Source organism: Bubalus bubalis, chromosome 10 (assembly GCF_019923935.1).
Source record: "Bubalus bubalis isolate 160015118507 breed Murrah chromosome 10, NDDB_SH_1, whole genome shotgun sequence".
Lineage (NCBI taxonomy): Eukaryota > Metazoa > Chordata > Mammalia > Artiodactyla > Bovidae > Bubalus > Bubalus bubalis.
This window is the reverse complement of record NC_059166.1, coordinates 33,063,717-33,078,682: the sequence shown is the minus strand read 5'-3', so window position 1 is coordinate 33,078,682 and position 14,966 is coordinate 33,063,717. Positions and strand designations below refer to the sequence as shown.

The following is a 14,966-nucleotide window of genomic DNA, read 5'->3' as shown; positions in this document are numbered from 1 at the left end:
ATTCTCATCCTCACAATTTTCTGGCACAAAAAAATAGAGGCTTCACTTATCTTCAACTGATTTACTGTTTGGGAAGGGTTAAAGTTTAAGGAATGGAAAATTCTTAATTTGGGGCCAAGATAAAATACAATAACTTAGGACTATTGAGTTACTATCCTGTGCCAGGCATTGTGAATTCAAAAATAAGTGAGCCCCATCCAGTCTCTGCCCTTTGGTAACATATATACTCTCTTCTAACAGATAAAACAGACACCGATTAACAATTTATTATAATGCAATGCGTTCTGTAAGAGAAACATATTGGAAGAACTGTTTACTTGTATTACAGTGTGTGTCGAAGATTATGTAAATATTTCTGGGAAAGCAAGTAGGTGAGGAGAGCCTGTAGAGACACTAAACAGGTTTAGCTCTAGCAAAGTTTTCTTAAAGTGGACTCCAGAATCTTTTTGATATAACCCCTGCCAGTTTCTCCAATCTTATTTTACTCTACATTCTTGCTCCAATCTAACATCAAACCATAGAAGAGAATTTTCTTGAATTACTTATTTGATGACTGCATTCTCCCTCTCTCTTTTTCTTTTGTTCTTTCTTTCCAGACTGTTCTTTAAGCAGCTATTGGGTTGCTAAACTGGTCCTCTTACTTATTACTCTACTTTTCATCTCTTTCTCTTTTTGCTCCATCTTATAAGAAGTCTCCTTAACTTCATCTTCCGATCAATCCTTCAACTGAATTTTTAATTTGTTGTAGGCCTGGCGTGCTGTGATTCATGGGGTCGCAAGGAGTCGGACACGACTGAGCGACTGAACTGAACTGAACTGAATTTGTTGTCATCTCTTTCTCTGTATCCCTAGTCCCATTCTCTCCCCATCAACAATAATTCTTGCATGTTTAATACAAAATTTGTTTGTATATATTTTCATAAAATGTATATTTTTGTTTTGCAATGATCTCTTTTTAATTTACATAAAGATTTTGTGGTACACATATTCATACTCCTATCTTCCTCTCACATCTAACCTCTCCTTCCAATCCTTCCAGATCCTTAGTGTTATCGTGGAAAACATTATCATGTTATTATTTTTCTGCACCCACTGTAATAAATAACCATGAATTTGGCAGCTTAAAATAACACAGCCCTGCAGGCCAATAGTTCAAGATCAATTTCACTGAGATAAAATCCAAAATAATCTCTTAATCTCAAGATATTTAACTTAATCACACCTGCCCCCCCCCTTTTTTTTTTTTACAAAAGGTAACATTTATAACTTGCAGGGATTTAGAATGTAGACTTTAGGATCCATTATCAGCCTACCACAACTATCTATTCATGTTTTTATATGTTCATCTAGACATATATACACATATGAAACATTTTTTTCTTTACAAACTAAAATGGAATAATAATATGGTCTTTATTTAAATGTTACCTCCTCTGAGTTCAGTCTTACCCCTCTATCCAAAATACAGCCCCTTAACCCTTTGTCTCTTCATCCTTCTTTATTTTTCTTCCTAGTATCTGTATCAATCCAGGTTGCCTGTTTCTATTAAAATAACTGACTTCTGTTCATTTGAGCAGAAAATGAATTTATCCTAAGTTATTTGGTAACACATCAGGAGGGTTGTATACACCACTCAGGGACTACATGCCTAAAACCACATCCAGTGTTTATTGGTTGTGTGGTATAGATCTTTTTCCATCCTCTTACTCTTAACCTATCCATGTCTTGGATATTAAAAATGCATCTCTAATAGACAGAATATGATTTTTTAAAAAATCCATTCTAATGATCTCTATTTTTTTAATTTGAGCAAATAGCTTATTTACATTTAAGGTGAGTATTGACATGGTGGGATTTAAGTCTACTATTTTTTAAAATTTTATTTACTTATTTATTTTTGGCTGTGCTGGGTCTTCATTGATGCTTCTGCTTTCCTCTAGTTGTGGCAAGTGGGGCTGCTCTTCGTTGCAGAGCACAGGCTCTAGGCGTGGGGGCTTCGGTGGTTGTGGTGCATGGGTTCAGCAGTTGCGGCTTGAGTACAGGCTCAGTAGTTGTGGCGCACAGGTTTAGCTGCTCTGCAGCATGTGGGATCCTCCCGGACCGGGGATCAAACCCATATCTCTCCTGCATTGGCAGGCGAGTTCTTTACCACTGAGCCACCAGGGAAGTCCCCTAAGTCTACTATTTTATTATATGTTTTACATCTTCCCATCTGTTTTCTTTTTTTAATTAGTTTCTTCTTTATTATGGTCTTTTTGTTTAATTGAAAACAAATTTTGGAATTTATCTATTGTGTTTCTAGCTATGTCATTTTGTGTTATTTTTCAGTGGTTGCTTAGTGTTTTCAAAACACATTCCTAACATTTCTGGTCTATTTTGAGTTAATATTGTAGCACTTTATGCAAAGCATGAGAACCTTACCACCATATAGGTCCAGTTATCCAGTGTCAGCTTCCAATTATTTATGTTCTAGTTTTTGTAAGTATTACAATTTTTTGCTTTAAATAGTTGTATGTATTTTTAATTAATAGTTGTATGTATTTTTAATAAGAGAAAAATAATGTATCATGAATAATACTTTGTAGAAACTCTGGATTCTCTTGTGTTCTTTCAAAGAGTATTGATCGCTTTTTCTTTTCTAATTTCAGCAGAGTTAAGCTACCTTGACTCAAACTTTATAATTAGATAGCATCACCGACTCAATGGACATGAATCTGAGCAAATTCCGGGAGATAGTGAAGGCCAGGGGAGCTTGGTGTGCTGCAGTCCAGGGTGTCAGAGATTTGGACACGACTTGGTGACTGAACAACAACAATGAACAATACTCGTGTGTACAGGGGCCAATCAGAGATTTAGCTGAGTCTCTACACAGAATCACTACACAGAATACTAGTCTTCACTTTTCTGGCTCTCTCCTATCTGGGACTACCCCTCCCCTCCATTTTTGGCAGCTGTGTTTGCTCTAAACTCTGTCCTCTGATTTTCAAGGCAGTAAAATTGAGGACCTCTGACTATTAGCTGCTCCACGTGGTGCTGACAGTGGGCTCCCCTCATACTGAAAACCATAAACATGGGAATGCAGCCAGGGCCATTCCTTTTCCCAGCTGTCAGTCTCCAACTGCACTCTCCACTTCTGTCTACTTTGGGCCATCCTCCAGGATCTGCAGGTAGTTGTTTCCAAACTTTTTAGACTTACATTTGTTATCTGCAAGAGGGTTAGTCTTGCAAAACCACTAGTAATGAATATTTATTGTATTTTATTAAATTATTTAACTGTGATGGATAGGGTGAAAGATCTTCATTTAGTCATATAGTAAGCCAGACAGTTTGAGAAGCGCTAAAACTCAGCAGTGGCCACAGGACTGGAAAAGGTCTGTTTTCATTCCAATCCCAAAGAAAGGCAATGCCAAAGAATGCTCAAACTACCGCACAATTGCACTCATCTCACACGCTAGTAAAGTAATGCTCAAAATTCTCCAAGCCAAGCTTCAGCAATATGTGAACCGTGAACTTTCAGATGTTCAAGCTGGTTTTAAAAAAGGCAGAGGAACCAGAGATCAAATTGCCAACAGCCGCTGGATCATTGAAAAAGCAAGAGAGTTCCAGAAAAACATCTGTTTCTGCTTTATTGACTATGCCAAAGCCTTTGACTGTGTGAATCACAATCAACTGTGGGAAATTCTGAAAGAGATAGGAATACCAGACTACCTGACCTGCCTCTTGAGAAACCTATATGCAGGTCAGGAAGCAACAGTTAGAACTGGACAGGGAACAACAGACTGGTTCCAAATAGGAAAAGAAGTACGCCAAGGCTGTATACTGTCACCCTGCTTATTTAACTTATATACAGAGTACGTCATGAGAAACGCTGGGCTGGAAGAAGCACAAGCTGGAATCAAGATTGCCGGGAGAAATATCAATCACCTCAGATATGCAGATGACACACCCATATGGCAGAAAGTGAAGAGGAACTAAAAAGCCTCTTGATGAAAGTGAAAGAGGAGAGTGAAAAAGTTGGCTTAAAGCTCAACATTCAGAAAACGAAGATCATGGCATCTAGTCCCATCACTTCATGGGAAATAGATGGGGAAACAGTGGAAACAGTGTCAGACTTTATTTTTCTGGGCTCCAAAATCACTGCAGATGGTGACTGCAGCCATGAAATTAAAAGACGCTTACTCCTTGGAAGGAAAGTTATGACCAACCTAGATAGCATATTGAAAAGCAGAGACATTACTTTGCCAACAAAGGTCCGTCTAGTCAAGGCTATGGTTTTTCCAGTAATCGTGTATGGATGTGAGAGTTGGACTGTGAAGAAAGCTGAGCACCAAAGAATTGATGCTTTTGAACTGTGGTGTTGGAGAAGACTCTTGAGAGTCCCTTGGACTGCAAGGAGATCCAACCAGTCCATTCTAAAGGAGATCAGCCCTGGGAGTTCTTTGGAAGGAATGATGCTAAAGCTTAAACTCCAATACTTTGGCCACTGCATGTGAAGAGTTGACTCCTTGGAAAAGACTGATGCTGGGAGGGATTGGGGCAGGAGGAGAAGGGGACGACAGAGGATGAGATGGCTGGATGGCATCACGGACTCGATGGACATAAGTTTGAGTGAACTCTGGGAGTTGGTGATGGACAGGGAGGCCTGGAGTGCTGATTCATGGGGTCGCAAAGAGTCATAAAAGTTCCTGTAACCAAAATCTCTGGAGTTACTTGTTTCTATCATTCCCTAAACCTGATTGCTCAGCAAACCCTTTTATTCTCTGAGCCAACTCGTTGCTACAAAGTATATTCATTTTGTAGTGGGCGGAGGTGGGGATGGGGGTGGGAGGGTTATGTAGACCATAGGTTACTCTGTTGCATGCAGTGTACTATAATTGATACAATATTATCCAAATTTTCTATTACTTGTCCTAATATAAAAAAGGAACAGCTGTCATTTACAAATAAAGAAACCATTTGTAATCCGGAGACAGGGGAGGGAAGCTGACAGCAACTACAGCTAAGTGTCATGTGGCTGAAGTCATACAATATGGCAAAATGACTATGGCAGACCACATAGATGCTCAACATTTACTAAAAGTTAAAATTAGTGTTTAAATGATGACATAGAATGTCCAAACCATGTGCTAAAGAGCATCTCATCAATTCTCTGCTTCATTTTACAGCCGAAGCACTTTTGAGACCAAGAGACTAGAAGTACGTTGACCAAGACTACAGAGTCAGAAAATAGTATAGAGTGGAATCTATATGAAGGATTCTTAACTACCAGTCTGCCTTTTAACTTCTTTGTTGGGGTTAAAACTGGTTGTGTAAGAAGGACTTTTTTTTCCCCCTTTAATGTATGTGCTTAGTTGCTCAGTCGTGTCAGAGTCTTTGCAACCCCATGGATTGTAGCCCACCAGTCTCCTCTGTCCACAGGGATTCTCCAGGCAAGAATACTGGAGTGAGTTGCCATGCACTCCTCCAGGGGATCTTCTCAACCCAGAAATCGCATTGCAGGCAGATACTTTACTGTCTGAGTCACCAGGAAAGCAGCTCCCCACCCCCCCACCCCTTTAATATTTTAAGTTTTAAGCACAGCAGCAGACCCGCCTTCATTCCAATGATTCTTCAATAAAAACTGCAGTTGTTGAGTACACGTTAGCGCATCAGGACCCATTTTTCAAAAAAAAAAAAAAAAAAGTTACACAGATAACAGCAGAGTTGGTCTATAGGAAGCAGTATTGGGAGCTGAAATTTTGCATACCCAGGTTCTCCTTGTTGGCCAAGTGAATAAATTGCCCATGTTGCTGGTTTATTAGTTTATTCATGAACATTAAGTATTGCCTCTAATTGTTTCGTTCCTACCAATCCTGAACCAGGCCTGTGGTGAGCTGCCACAGCACCCAGAAAGCTCTACGTAGCATCTGGTAGCAAGAAAAACAAGGGCTGAGGAAACATTTTTAGTAACACTTCAGAAAACTTACACATTATTTTTACAAACTGCTACTTAGAGACTTCATTAATCTATTCCACTCCACTCTCATTCATCTATTTTATTCTTTTTTATGCTGTTTCCTCTCACCAACTGCTTTCTCCTTTGATTCGTCCTTTGATATAATCAGAATCTGCTAGAGCTATTTTTCAGCTACAATTATTTTTCTTCAATATGTTTAAAATCATATGCCACTTAAGCCAAAGCTAGACCTATGTTCTGGAGCTTCAGCAGGATAATAGTTTTGAGTTGTTTTCATGTTTTTAGCTTCCATTTACATCCATGATATTTATTTCTACTCCCCAAAGTGGAAACATTTAAAAGTTTTCAAATTAAAAGTGGTTTTCTGGGATTCCCAAAGCCTCCAACTAGCTCACAACAGGCATAAATTTGTCACAGTAGATGTCAACATGGCTTTCTTTTTGGTGTGCTGACTACCCAGACGCTTCTTTAATCTTATTTCATTCCATGAATTCATTTAGTACACACTGGTTTAGTGACTCCAACATGTAAGTCACGGTACTAAATGCCAGATGCTTTAGGACAGGAGAAAGGTTATATTAAGAACCTTTCCATGTATTCTCCTGTGAAGTTATTTATAAGGTAAGTAACTATGTCACTGGAGAAGACTCTTGACAGTCCCTTGTACAGCAAGATGATCAAGCCAGTCAATCCTGAGGGAAATCAACCCTGAATACTCACTGAAGGACTGATGCTGAAACTGAAGCTCCAATACTTCAGCCACCTGATGTGAAGAGCTGACCCATTGGAAAAGACTCTGATGCTGGGAAAGATTGAGGGCAGGAGGAGAAGGGACCGACAAAGGATGAGATGGTTGGAGGGCATCACCGACTGGATGGACATGACTTTGAGCAAGCTCTGGGGGTTGGTCATGGACAGGGAAGCCTGGCGTGCTGCAGTCCATGGGGTCACTAAGAGTCGAATGTGACTGAGACTGAACAACAGCTACTACTTCACAGGCAATGGTGAACACTTTTAACAATTATCTGTTTTTACTCCTCATAGTATTCTAGTATTATCACTTTACTGGCTCAGAAAAATATGCCATTTGCCAAAGGGCACAGAGTTAGCCGGAATTTGAACTCAGCTCAGCTATGCCCCACCACTCCCTGATATAAAATCTTTCCTGTGCACTGGTTTAGCTTCTGTTCCCACTTTTGGTCTTTTAAGTAAAGCTTTTTTCAGTTCAACACAAACATCTTTCCTAGCATTTAAACTGTTCTTCATCCCCTTCTTTTTTGACATCTGTCGTGGGTTGAATTGTGTCCCCACAAAATATATAGGTCAAAGTCCCAACCCCAGCACCCCATATCAAGACCTGATTTGGAAATAGAATTATTCTATATATAATTAATTTGGACACAGAGACAGATATGCACACAGGGAGAACATCCTGTGAAGACTGGAGTTATGCTGTCACAAACGAAGGAACATCAAGATTGCTGGCAAACCTCAGAAGTTAAGAGAAAGGCATGGAACAGATTCCCCACCTTAGCGGTAACCAGTCCTACAAATACCTTGATTTCAAACTTCCTGTCTTCAAAATTATGAGAAAATAACTTTGCGGTTTAAGCTACCAGTTTGCCATACTTTGTTATGGCAGCCTTAGCAAACTAGTACATCTACACTTAGACGATTCAGAAACTCAGATTTCTACTGCTGTGTCTTTTTCTGCTTGACACTGCAATATTCCCCTTCTCTGTTTATGTGATTTTTTACATGATGAAGGTAGAACCAGTGGTATCATTGCCAAATGTGAGATGTCAAGAGTTATCTTTGAAATCTTGATCTCCCTCCCACATTTGGGCAATCATCCAAATGGCTGAAGGCTTAGAAGAATCAGCTTTGAAGTCAATTGGGCTCAAATACCAGTTTCCACATTTACTAGCTGTGTAGCTTGGGCAACTCCTTAAGCCTAAGTTTCTTTCCCTATTAAAAGGGCTAACACCAACACTACCACATGAAGTTTCGATGATACTTAAGGGAGAAAATATAATAATTAGTACATAAACTGACATCTAAACAAAATTACCTATTATCATTAACGTTTCTAAAACACACAAACTTTAGAATTTATTTTTCATAGGTATTTCAGACACATATTTGTATACATTATTTAAGCGTTATAATCTGCCAGTATGAGAGTGACTCTAGCTATTAACTCCCCTGAAGCCTTCAGGTGTTATCAACTTTGGCTCAAATCTTAATCTCACCACAAACATGAGAGCAGCAGGAATAAATATACTCATCTTTATAAACTCTGTTCCCCACCTCCCAAAAGCTCAATAAGTTAAGTGAGTAAGTGAACAACTTTTTAGGATGAGCTATGGATGGAAATAAGTAGGTTCAACATGTATACAACAAAAGCTTGAAAGTTAATATTGAACAACATGGATTAAAATTCCACTATATCATTACTCTGGCTACTCTACCTCACACTCTGAACATGTTACTCTTTTTTTTTTTTTTTTTTTTCACAGTACTCAAAAATTTAACGTTATCTGTTTGCTCTTCGTTGTTCGCTGGATTCATGGGTGCTAGAATCCCAGGGACGGGGGAGCCTGGTGGGCTGCCATCAATGGGGTCGCACAGAGTCGGATACGACTGAAGCGACTTAGCAGCAGCAGCAGCACCTATCAAACGCTTAATAATTGCTGTCTTGGCTACTTGTCAGAAGAGGAAGTTACAACACAAGAAATGACATCAGGCTGTATTTCATTACCATGTATTTCATTAGCGTTCGAAATGCTGGTGGGGGAATGGTCAGTCAATGCAAAATTCAGAATACTGCTTTCCGAGAAAGTCAAAGTTAAAACTGACTTCTTAGAGAAGATTTCACTAACTCCGCCAGTCCTGGAAGGCGAAATTAACGCCGGATTTCTCAAAGACTACGTTTTCTTCTCTGTATTCCCAGACCCTATGTTTGGTACACTGTGTTTCAAATGCACCTGCTGAATCCCGATTCGGGCGGGATTACGAATCCACGGGGCAATTTAGCGTTAAAAACAAAACAAAACAAAACCCCCCAAACCAAAACTTCTTTTAGAACCAACTACATTAGGGAACCGTAACCAATCATTAGGCTGGCCAGGGGTTTCACTTAACAGTGGTCAGCAAAGTGGAATTTGAGATGTGCTTCAGAAGTAGCGAAAACGTGTTGGCTGTCGTTTCAGGAAAACACAGACACACAAGCACGCGCGCAATCACCCACAGACTGACAAATCACGAACATTCAGAGTGACTTAGAAACGAAGCGAGAGTGTGCCGCTCAGGGAGGCCCAGTTAGCGGGGTCGACAGGAAATTACAATTACGGCGTAGTAAGGGTTAAAATTTGGCACCCCACTCCAGTACTCTTGCCTGGAAAATCCCATGGACTGAGGAGCCTGGTAGGCTGCAGACCATGGGGTCACGAAGAGTCGGACACGACTGAGCAACTTCACTTTCACTTTTCCCTTTCATGCATTGGAGAAGGAAATGGCAACCCACTCCTGTTTTTGCCTGGAGAATCCCAGGGACGGGGGAGCCTGGTGGTCCGCCGTCTATGGGGTCACACAGAGTCGGACACGACTGAAGCGACTTAGCAGCAGCAAGGGTTAAAATTAATTTTCCACCTCAGCCTGGGGTGCCTGGGCTCCCAGAGCTTTAAAAGATCGCGCGGACAGCAGAGCCAGGCCCTTCTCGCGCTCCGTAGAAGAAGCTCTCTGGGCCTCCGCAGGCCGCGCCTCCAGCGGGAAATGACGTTAAGAAGCTGCCCGCGTTAGTGCCTGCTTCGTGAGCCAATGACCGGCCGAGCAGAGTCAGAAAGTTAGTAGGAGTCCTGTCTCAGGACCGCCTCAATCCGGAAAACAGAAATTCTCCAGGCCCGGCATTGCCAGAGCCAGCTCTTTCATAGCAGGGAGTGCGCACGCGCCCAGGGGTCCTGGGAAACCCTTAAATACCGTCATGCAGGCTCATTCGTTCTCTTTCCCTGCCGCCGCGGAGCCGCGCGGAGGCGGAGGCTCGGGGTGAGTGAGGCAAAGTAAGGGTGTTGGTTATGCAGCGTGGCTGCATTTTACTTGGAGTTGGCGTTGAGTATGTGGGACTAATTGGGATCATTTCTTTAACTTATTGCTGTTTGTTTTGCAGTGCATTCAAGATTCGGCTCCACCCGTAACCCACCGCCATGGCCGAGGAAGGGTGAGTCCAGGGCTGGATGGTGGGGCGGGCAAAGCGTGGGCCTGGATCCAGTCGCGTGGTTTCTAGATGTGCCCTGGAGCCGTAAGCGCATCTGGCCTACCTTGCTGATGACTGCCGAGTCCAAGGCGTTAGATTGTGGGCGAGAATTTACCACATTAAAAAACTTAAAATTTTTGTTTTTTAGCATTGCTGCTGGAGGTGTAATGGACGTTAATACTGCTCTGCAAGAGGTGCTGAAGACCGCCCTCATCCACGATGGCTTAGCACGTGGAATTCGCGAAGCTGCGAAAGCTTTAGACAAGTACGTGTATCAGTCTCAATACTGTGGGTTGTTGGAACCGGAGCAAAACTGCAGCTGAGGGAAGAAAGCGTGAAGTTCATGGTGTTAGCACAAAAGTTCTGAATGACATCCGTTCTACAGGAAACATAGGAAAAGGTATCAGCTCAGAACTCGAATGGCCCGCTGAGTGTGTGTTTTTGAATGGGGACGAACGTTTGATTCTTGAAGTAAAACTACAGTGTTTGAATGATGACTTAAGTTGTCGGATACCCCTTCACTCTTTGTATGAGTGAAATCTCATAGTCTGACAAACCTGTAGATTTGGGGGCTAATTTCACTGTTAGTTCGGGAATAGATGGGAACCTTCATTTTGCACTTTGGAGACTTAAACCACTAAATTACTGTGGCAGAAACATTGGGATTTAGCATGAAGTTAGTAAGTAGTAGCTGTAGGGGTCAATGTGGATGAGAAATACTTGTAAATTTACTCAGTGAGGTCTTGGGGCTGGTTATCTTGGCAAAACAACTGTTTAAGGTTTAAAGCCAAAATTAATGACCACTAAGCTGAGTGAAAGCTACAGTCCATGGGGTCGGGAGGAGTCGGACAGGACTGAGCGACTTCACTTTCACTTTTCACTTTCATGCATTGGAGAAGGAAATGGCAACCCACTCCAGTGTTCTTGCCTGGAGAATCCCAGGGATGGGGGAGCCTGGTGGGCTGCCGTCTATGGGGTTGCAGAGAGTCGGACATGACTGAAGCGACTTAGCAGCAGCAGCAGCAAGCTGAGTGAATTTAAATCTATTAATTTGGAGTAAATTTGCCAGTGGAACCAGCCTTTCTTGGAAAGCTGGTTAGAATGTCCTTTACTATCCTGCAGGGAAATGCTGTGCAATATTAGATTGGGCCCAGTAACAGGTAACAGTTAAACAGTTGCTATATGTGAAATTTAGAGTTTTACAAGTTATTGAAGATTAGGTGGTTCTATAGACAGATGGAAGTAAAGAAACAGTATGCTTTCTGGCAGCTACTTCAAACTGAAGTTGTGTTCTCCAATGCCTGGTTAGGTTTTTGCCAGTGTATCCAATGCAAAGATAATTCTGTTACAGACTGCAGGTGGATTTAGACCCAGATTTTAGCTTCTGCTGTTGGATTTTGCATTTCAGGCGCCAAGCCCATCTGTGTGTGCTCGCATCCAACTGTGATGAGCCTATGTATGTCAAGTTGGTGGAGGCCCTTTGTGCTGAGCATCAAATCAACCTGATTAAGGTAAGTTACTCTTTGGATTTTGTTTTTGTGAAAGAGAAATCAGCTTATTGTAAATTAGACCAGTTACAGACCTGTGTCCACATAAAGGCTATCCATAATGATTTTTGTCATTCCAGAGAAAGTTTTTAAAGAATTCTTCTGCAAGTCTGAAAAGCATCACAAACTTGGCATTTGTTGGCTATGCTAAAGCTAGTTAGGGAAGCATTTTTATTCCTGAAGATTTAAATGCTAGTTTTACGTTGATACAGAATAACCTGCGTAGGGTATTGATAGGTTTCTTTGGGCTGTACATGATGACAACTGGCTCCCTCTACTGAACCGTGGTGAGGAAACTGCCATGTCACCCTATCTGACTACAGCCACCTTTCATCTAATGTATTGTCAGTAGTATTAGTGCCTACTAGTGTGGTGATTTATATTTGTTCTTATTCCCCCTAATAGGTGGATGACAACAAGAAACTAGGGGAATGGGTAGGCCTCTGTAAAATTGACAGAGAGGGAAAACCTCGTAAAGTGGTTGGTTGCAGTTGTGTGGTGGTTAAGGTAAGCTGATATTTATGTCTGGCATAAATGTTGTACTGGGTAACCATGCTTAACATGGGATATATGTCAATGTCTGTTTGGAGAAGTGATAATAGTTACATTACCATGCAAAACTTAAAAGCTTAAAAGTGATCGAGGGTTCATTATACAAAGTATGACTGTTAAATTTTGTGGTTAGATTTTTGTCCCATCCTTGTGTATATTACAAACACAAACAAGTGATGGTAAAATGGTCAGAAATGACACAACGTGGAATTTTGTGTGAATTTTTGAATGAGTTTTATGTAAATAGCTTCTGTCCAAGTGACGTTAGTGTGTCAGATGATTGTTTTTCAGTGTGTTAGTCATGCAGTCGTATCTGACTCTTTGTGACCCCATGGACTGTAGCCCACCAAGAGCCTCTGTCCATGGAATTCTCCAGGCAAGAATACTGGAGTGGCTAGCCATTCCCTTTCAAGGGTAATCCTGACCCAGGGATCAAACCCGGGTCTCCCACATCACAGGCAGATTCAAAACAAGCAAAAACATCTTAGTGATTGATTCTGATATAGAAAGTGAAAATGAAACTCATGGTGCTGGATAATACAGATGTATCAGATATAAATATTGAATGTAATAGTTCTCAAAGTGTAAATGAAATAACAATTTTTGTCCAGGCCACAGGTGTTAGTTTCAGCAAAAATCTCCTGGTCAATAATGAGTTAACCCTGTAATAAGTCACTTAAAAGCAAAGGTGTAATTCTCAACAGACGTAGAAAGTCTTTCTTACAAAAAAAAGGAAATAAGCCATAATTAAGCCAGCCAAAGAATCTGCTAACCTGAATGTGTTTCTGCAGAAATTTAGAAAATGCTGGCAATAGGAAAGCCATGTTACGAGCCTTAAAGACAATGAAGTCATTAAGGTCCCTGAAAATGGCTACAAGGCATTTTAATGGTGGGAAATACTTAATAAAATGTGCTTTTTTTTTGTAAAGCTTCACTAACTACTGCTAACAACTTGGGAGTTTGTAAATTTTAGTAAAACCACATTTGTTTTTTAGGACTATGGCAAAGAATCTCAGGCCAAGGATGTCATCGAGGAGTACTTCAAATGCAAGAAATGATGAAATAAAAAACTGATTTCTTGTTTTCCATCTCTGGCTTTTTATTTGGGGTAGGAAAATTAAAGTGTGTTAATGAAGGACAAAAGATTCATTGCAAAATAACTGGATGCATGCTGTTTGTCCTGGTTTCTAAGTGAAAGCATTTTTCGCAACCAGTAAGTAATTTCAGTTGGCAAGTAGAGCCCAAGTGAAGATAGGCTTGGTGATGGTCAGGGTTTTATTGGGTGGATATTTATGACTGACCCATAGCCTAGAAAAGTGAACTGGACAAATCAGCAAAATACAAAGGGAACTGGATTGGATTTAGGCTGTGGGGCACTAGAAGGTACGTGAAGCACAGGTGTGCTTTTGTACAGCCCATTAGGGCAGGTCAGGGTTTCTTATTTAAATATCAGTCACAGAAACATGTGCTTTCATGTACTCAAGTCCCCAAAATTCTCAGGGAAAGGCAATGGTGATCTGTGTACTTGAAGCCTGAGTCAAGTTGAGATTGTAGGAATATGAAATTCCCTTATAGATAACCAAGTGGGGTACTTTGAGTTTCTTTTAGTTTACCAGTCTAAATATGCAGTGACAGGGCACATGGGAAAAGGAATTAGTTTTAATTGCAGTTTCTCTATGTCTTAATATATTCTCTGTACTGTATTTGGTGCCATTTGAGTGTGTTTATGTAGTGGGAAAACCATATGTTTGATCTTTTATGGGAAATAGTGTAATTCAGGCTAGGAAAAATAGAATTACTGCAATGTGCATTTTCGTACTGACTCACTGGCCCCTCTCAAAATTAGTGCTAGGAAGGCTTTGTTTGGCCTTTGTTACTCTCAGTTCAGTCATTCAGTTGTGTCTGACTGCAATCTCATGGACCTGTCCATCATGGGGCAGTATGATGGCACAAAGCCCTTGCTTAAGGGACATGAGTTTGCGCAAACACCAAGCGATGATGGACAGAGAAGCCTGGGGAGCTGCAGTAAATGGGGTTGCAGAGTTGGACAGGACTCAATGACTGAACAACTGAATTTTTTCCCTTTTTTGTGTAAGAGTAAGGGGCTTCCCTGGTGGCTTAGCTGTAAAGAATCCACCTGCATTGTGGGAGACCTGGGATCAATCCCTGTATTGGGAAGATTCCTTGGAGAAGGGAATGGCTACCCACTCCAGTATTCTGGCCTGGAGAATTCCATAGTTTGAGCAAGGCAGGCTAGTCTATAGGGTTGCAGAGTTGGACACTGAGCGACTTGCAGAGCAAGAGGAAGAGCTATTGATCTAGACTGAGTGGCTTTACTAGGCTCTGCATTAAGTAATTAGCTAGCTTTTGTGCTCCCCAAGCTAGATTGAGTGTCCTCTGCTCCTACCTTATTTCACAGTCCATAGATGTCAGGTTTCAATGGCCCCAGTGTTGGATCTGCACTGCTCAGTTTCAGTGGAGTGATGTTCTTCATAACCTGTTCTACCTCTCCTGAGGTGCATCCTTTAAAACCCAGCTCTAAGAATTACAGTTGTGATTTCTGGTTGTGACTTGTCTGTAGTTTATATGAAACTGAAGTCGCTCAGTTGTGTCTGACTCTTTGCGACCGCGACCCTGTGGTCTGTAGCCTACCAGGCTC

General features: G+C 41.2%; 1 protein-coding gene and 3 non-coding genes across 5 annotated transcripts; all 4 read left to right on the top strand.

The window, feature by feature from the left end:
- Nucleotides 1-9,891: 9,891 nt before the first annotated feature.
- On the top strand, nucleotides 9,892-13,395 carry RPS12 (ribosomal protein S12). 2 transcript variants are annotated; one of them, XM_006059295.3, is made up of 6 exons: nucleotides 9,892-10,000; nucleotides 10,122-10,172; nucleotides 10,357-10,473; nucleotides 11,617-11,719; nucleotides 12,161-12,262; nucleotides 13,303-13,395. In XM_006059295.3, the coding sequence occupies exons 2-6, from the start codon at nucleotides 10,159-10,161 to the stop codon at nucleotides 13,363-13,365; spliced, it is 399 nt and encodes a 132-aa protein (XP_006059357.1). In that variant the 5' UTR covers nucleotides 9,892-10,000; nucleotides 10,122-10,158; the 3' UTR covers nucleotides 13,366-13,395. The 2 variants fall into 2 exon arrangements, with proteins under 2 accessions (XP_006059357.1, XP_025150303.1); XM_025294518.2 differs by having other exon boundaries at nucleotides 9,948-10,014.
- Nucleotides 10,693-10,765, top strand: LOC112587658. Its single transcript, XR_003112166.1, has one exon. It is a non-coding gene; the product is annotated as a small nucleolar RNA SNORD101 (small nucleolar RNA).
- Nucleotides 12,003-12,079, top strand: LOC112587665. Its single transcript, XR_003112172.1, has one exon. It is a non-coding gene; the product is annotated as a small nucleolar RNA SNORD100 (small nucleolar RNA).
- On the top strand, nucleotides 13,057-13,186 carry LOC112587664. The gene has a single exon (XR_003112171.1). It is a non-coding gene; the product is annotated as a small nucleolar RNA SNORA33 (small nucleolar RNA).
- Nucleotides 13,396-14,966: the final 1,571 nt, after the last annotated feature.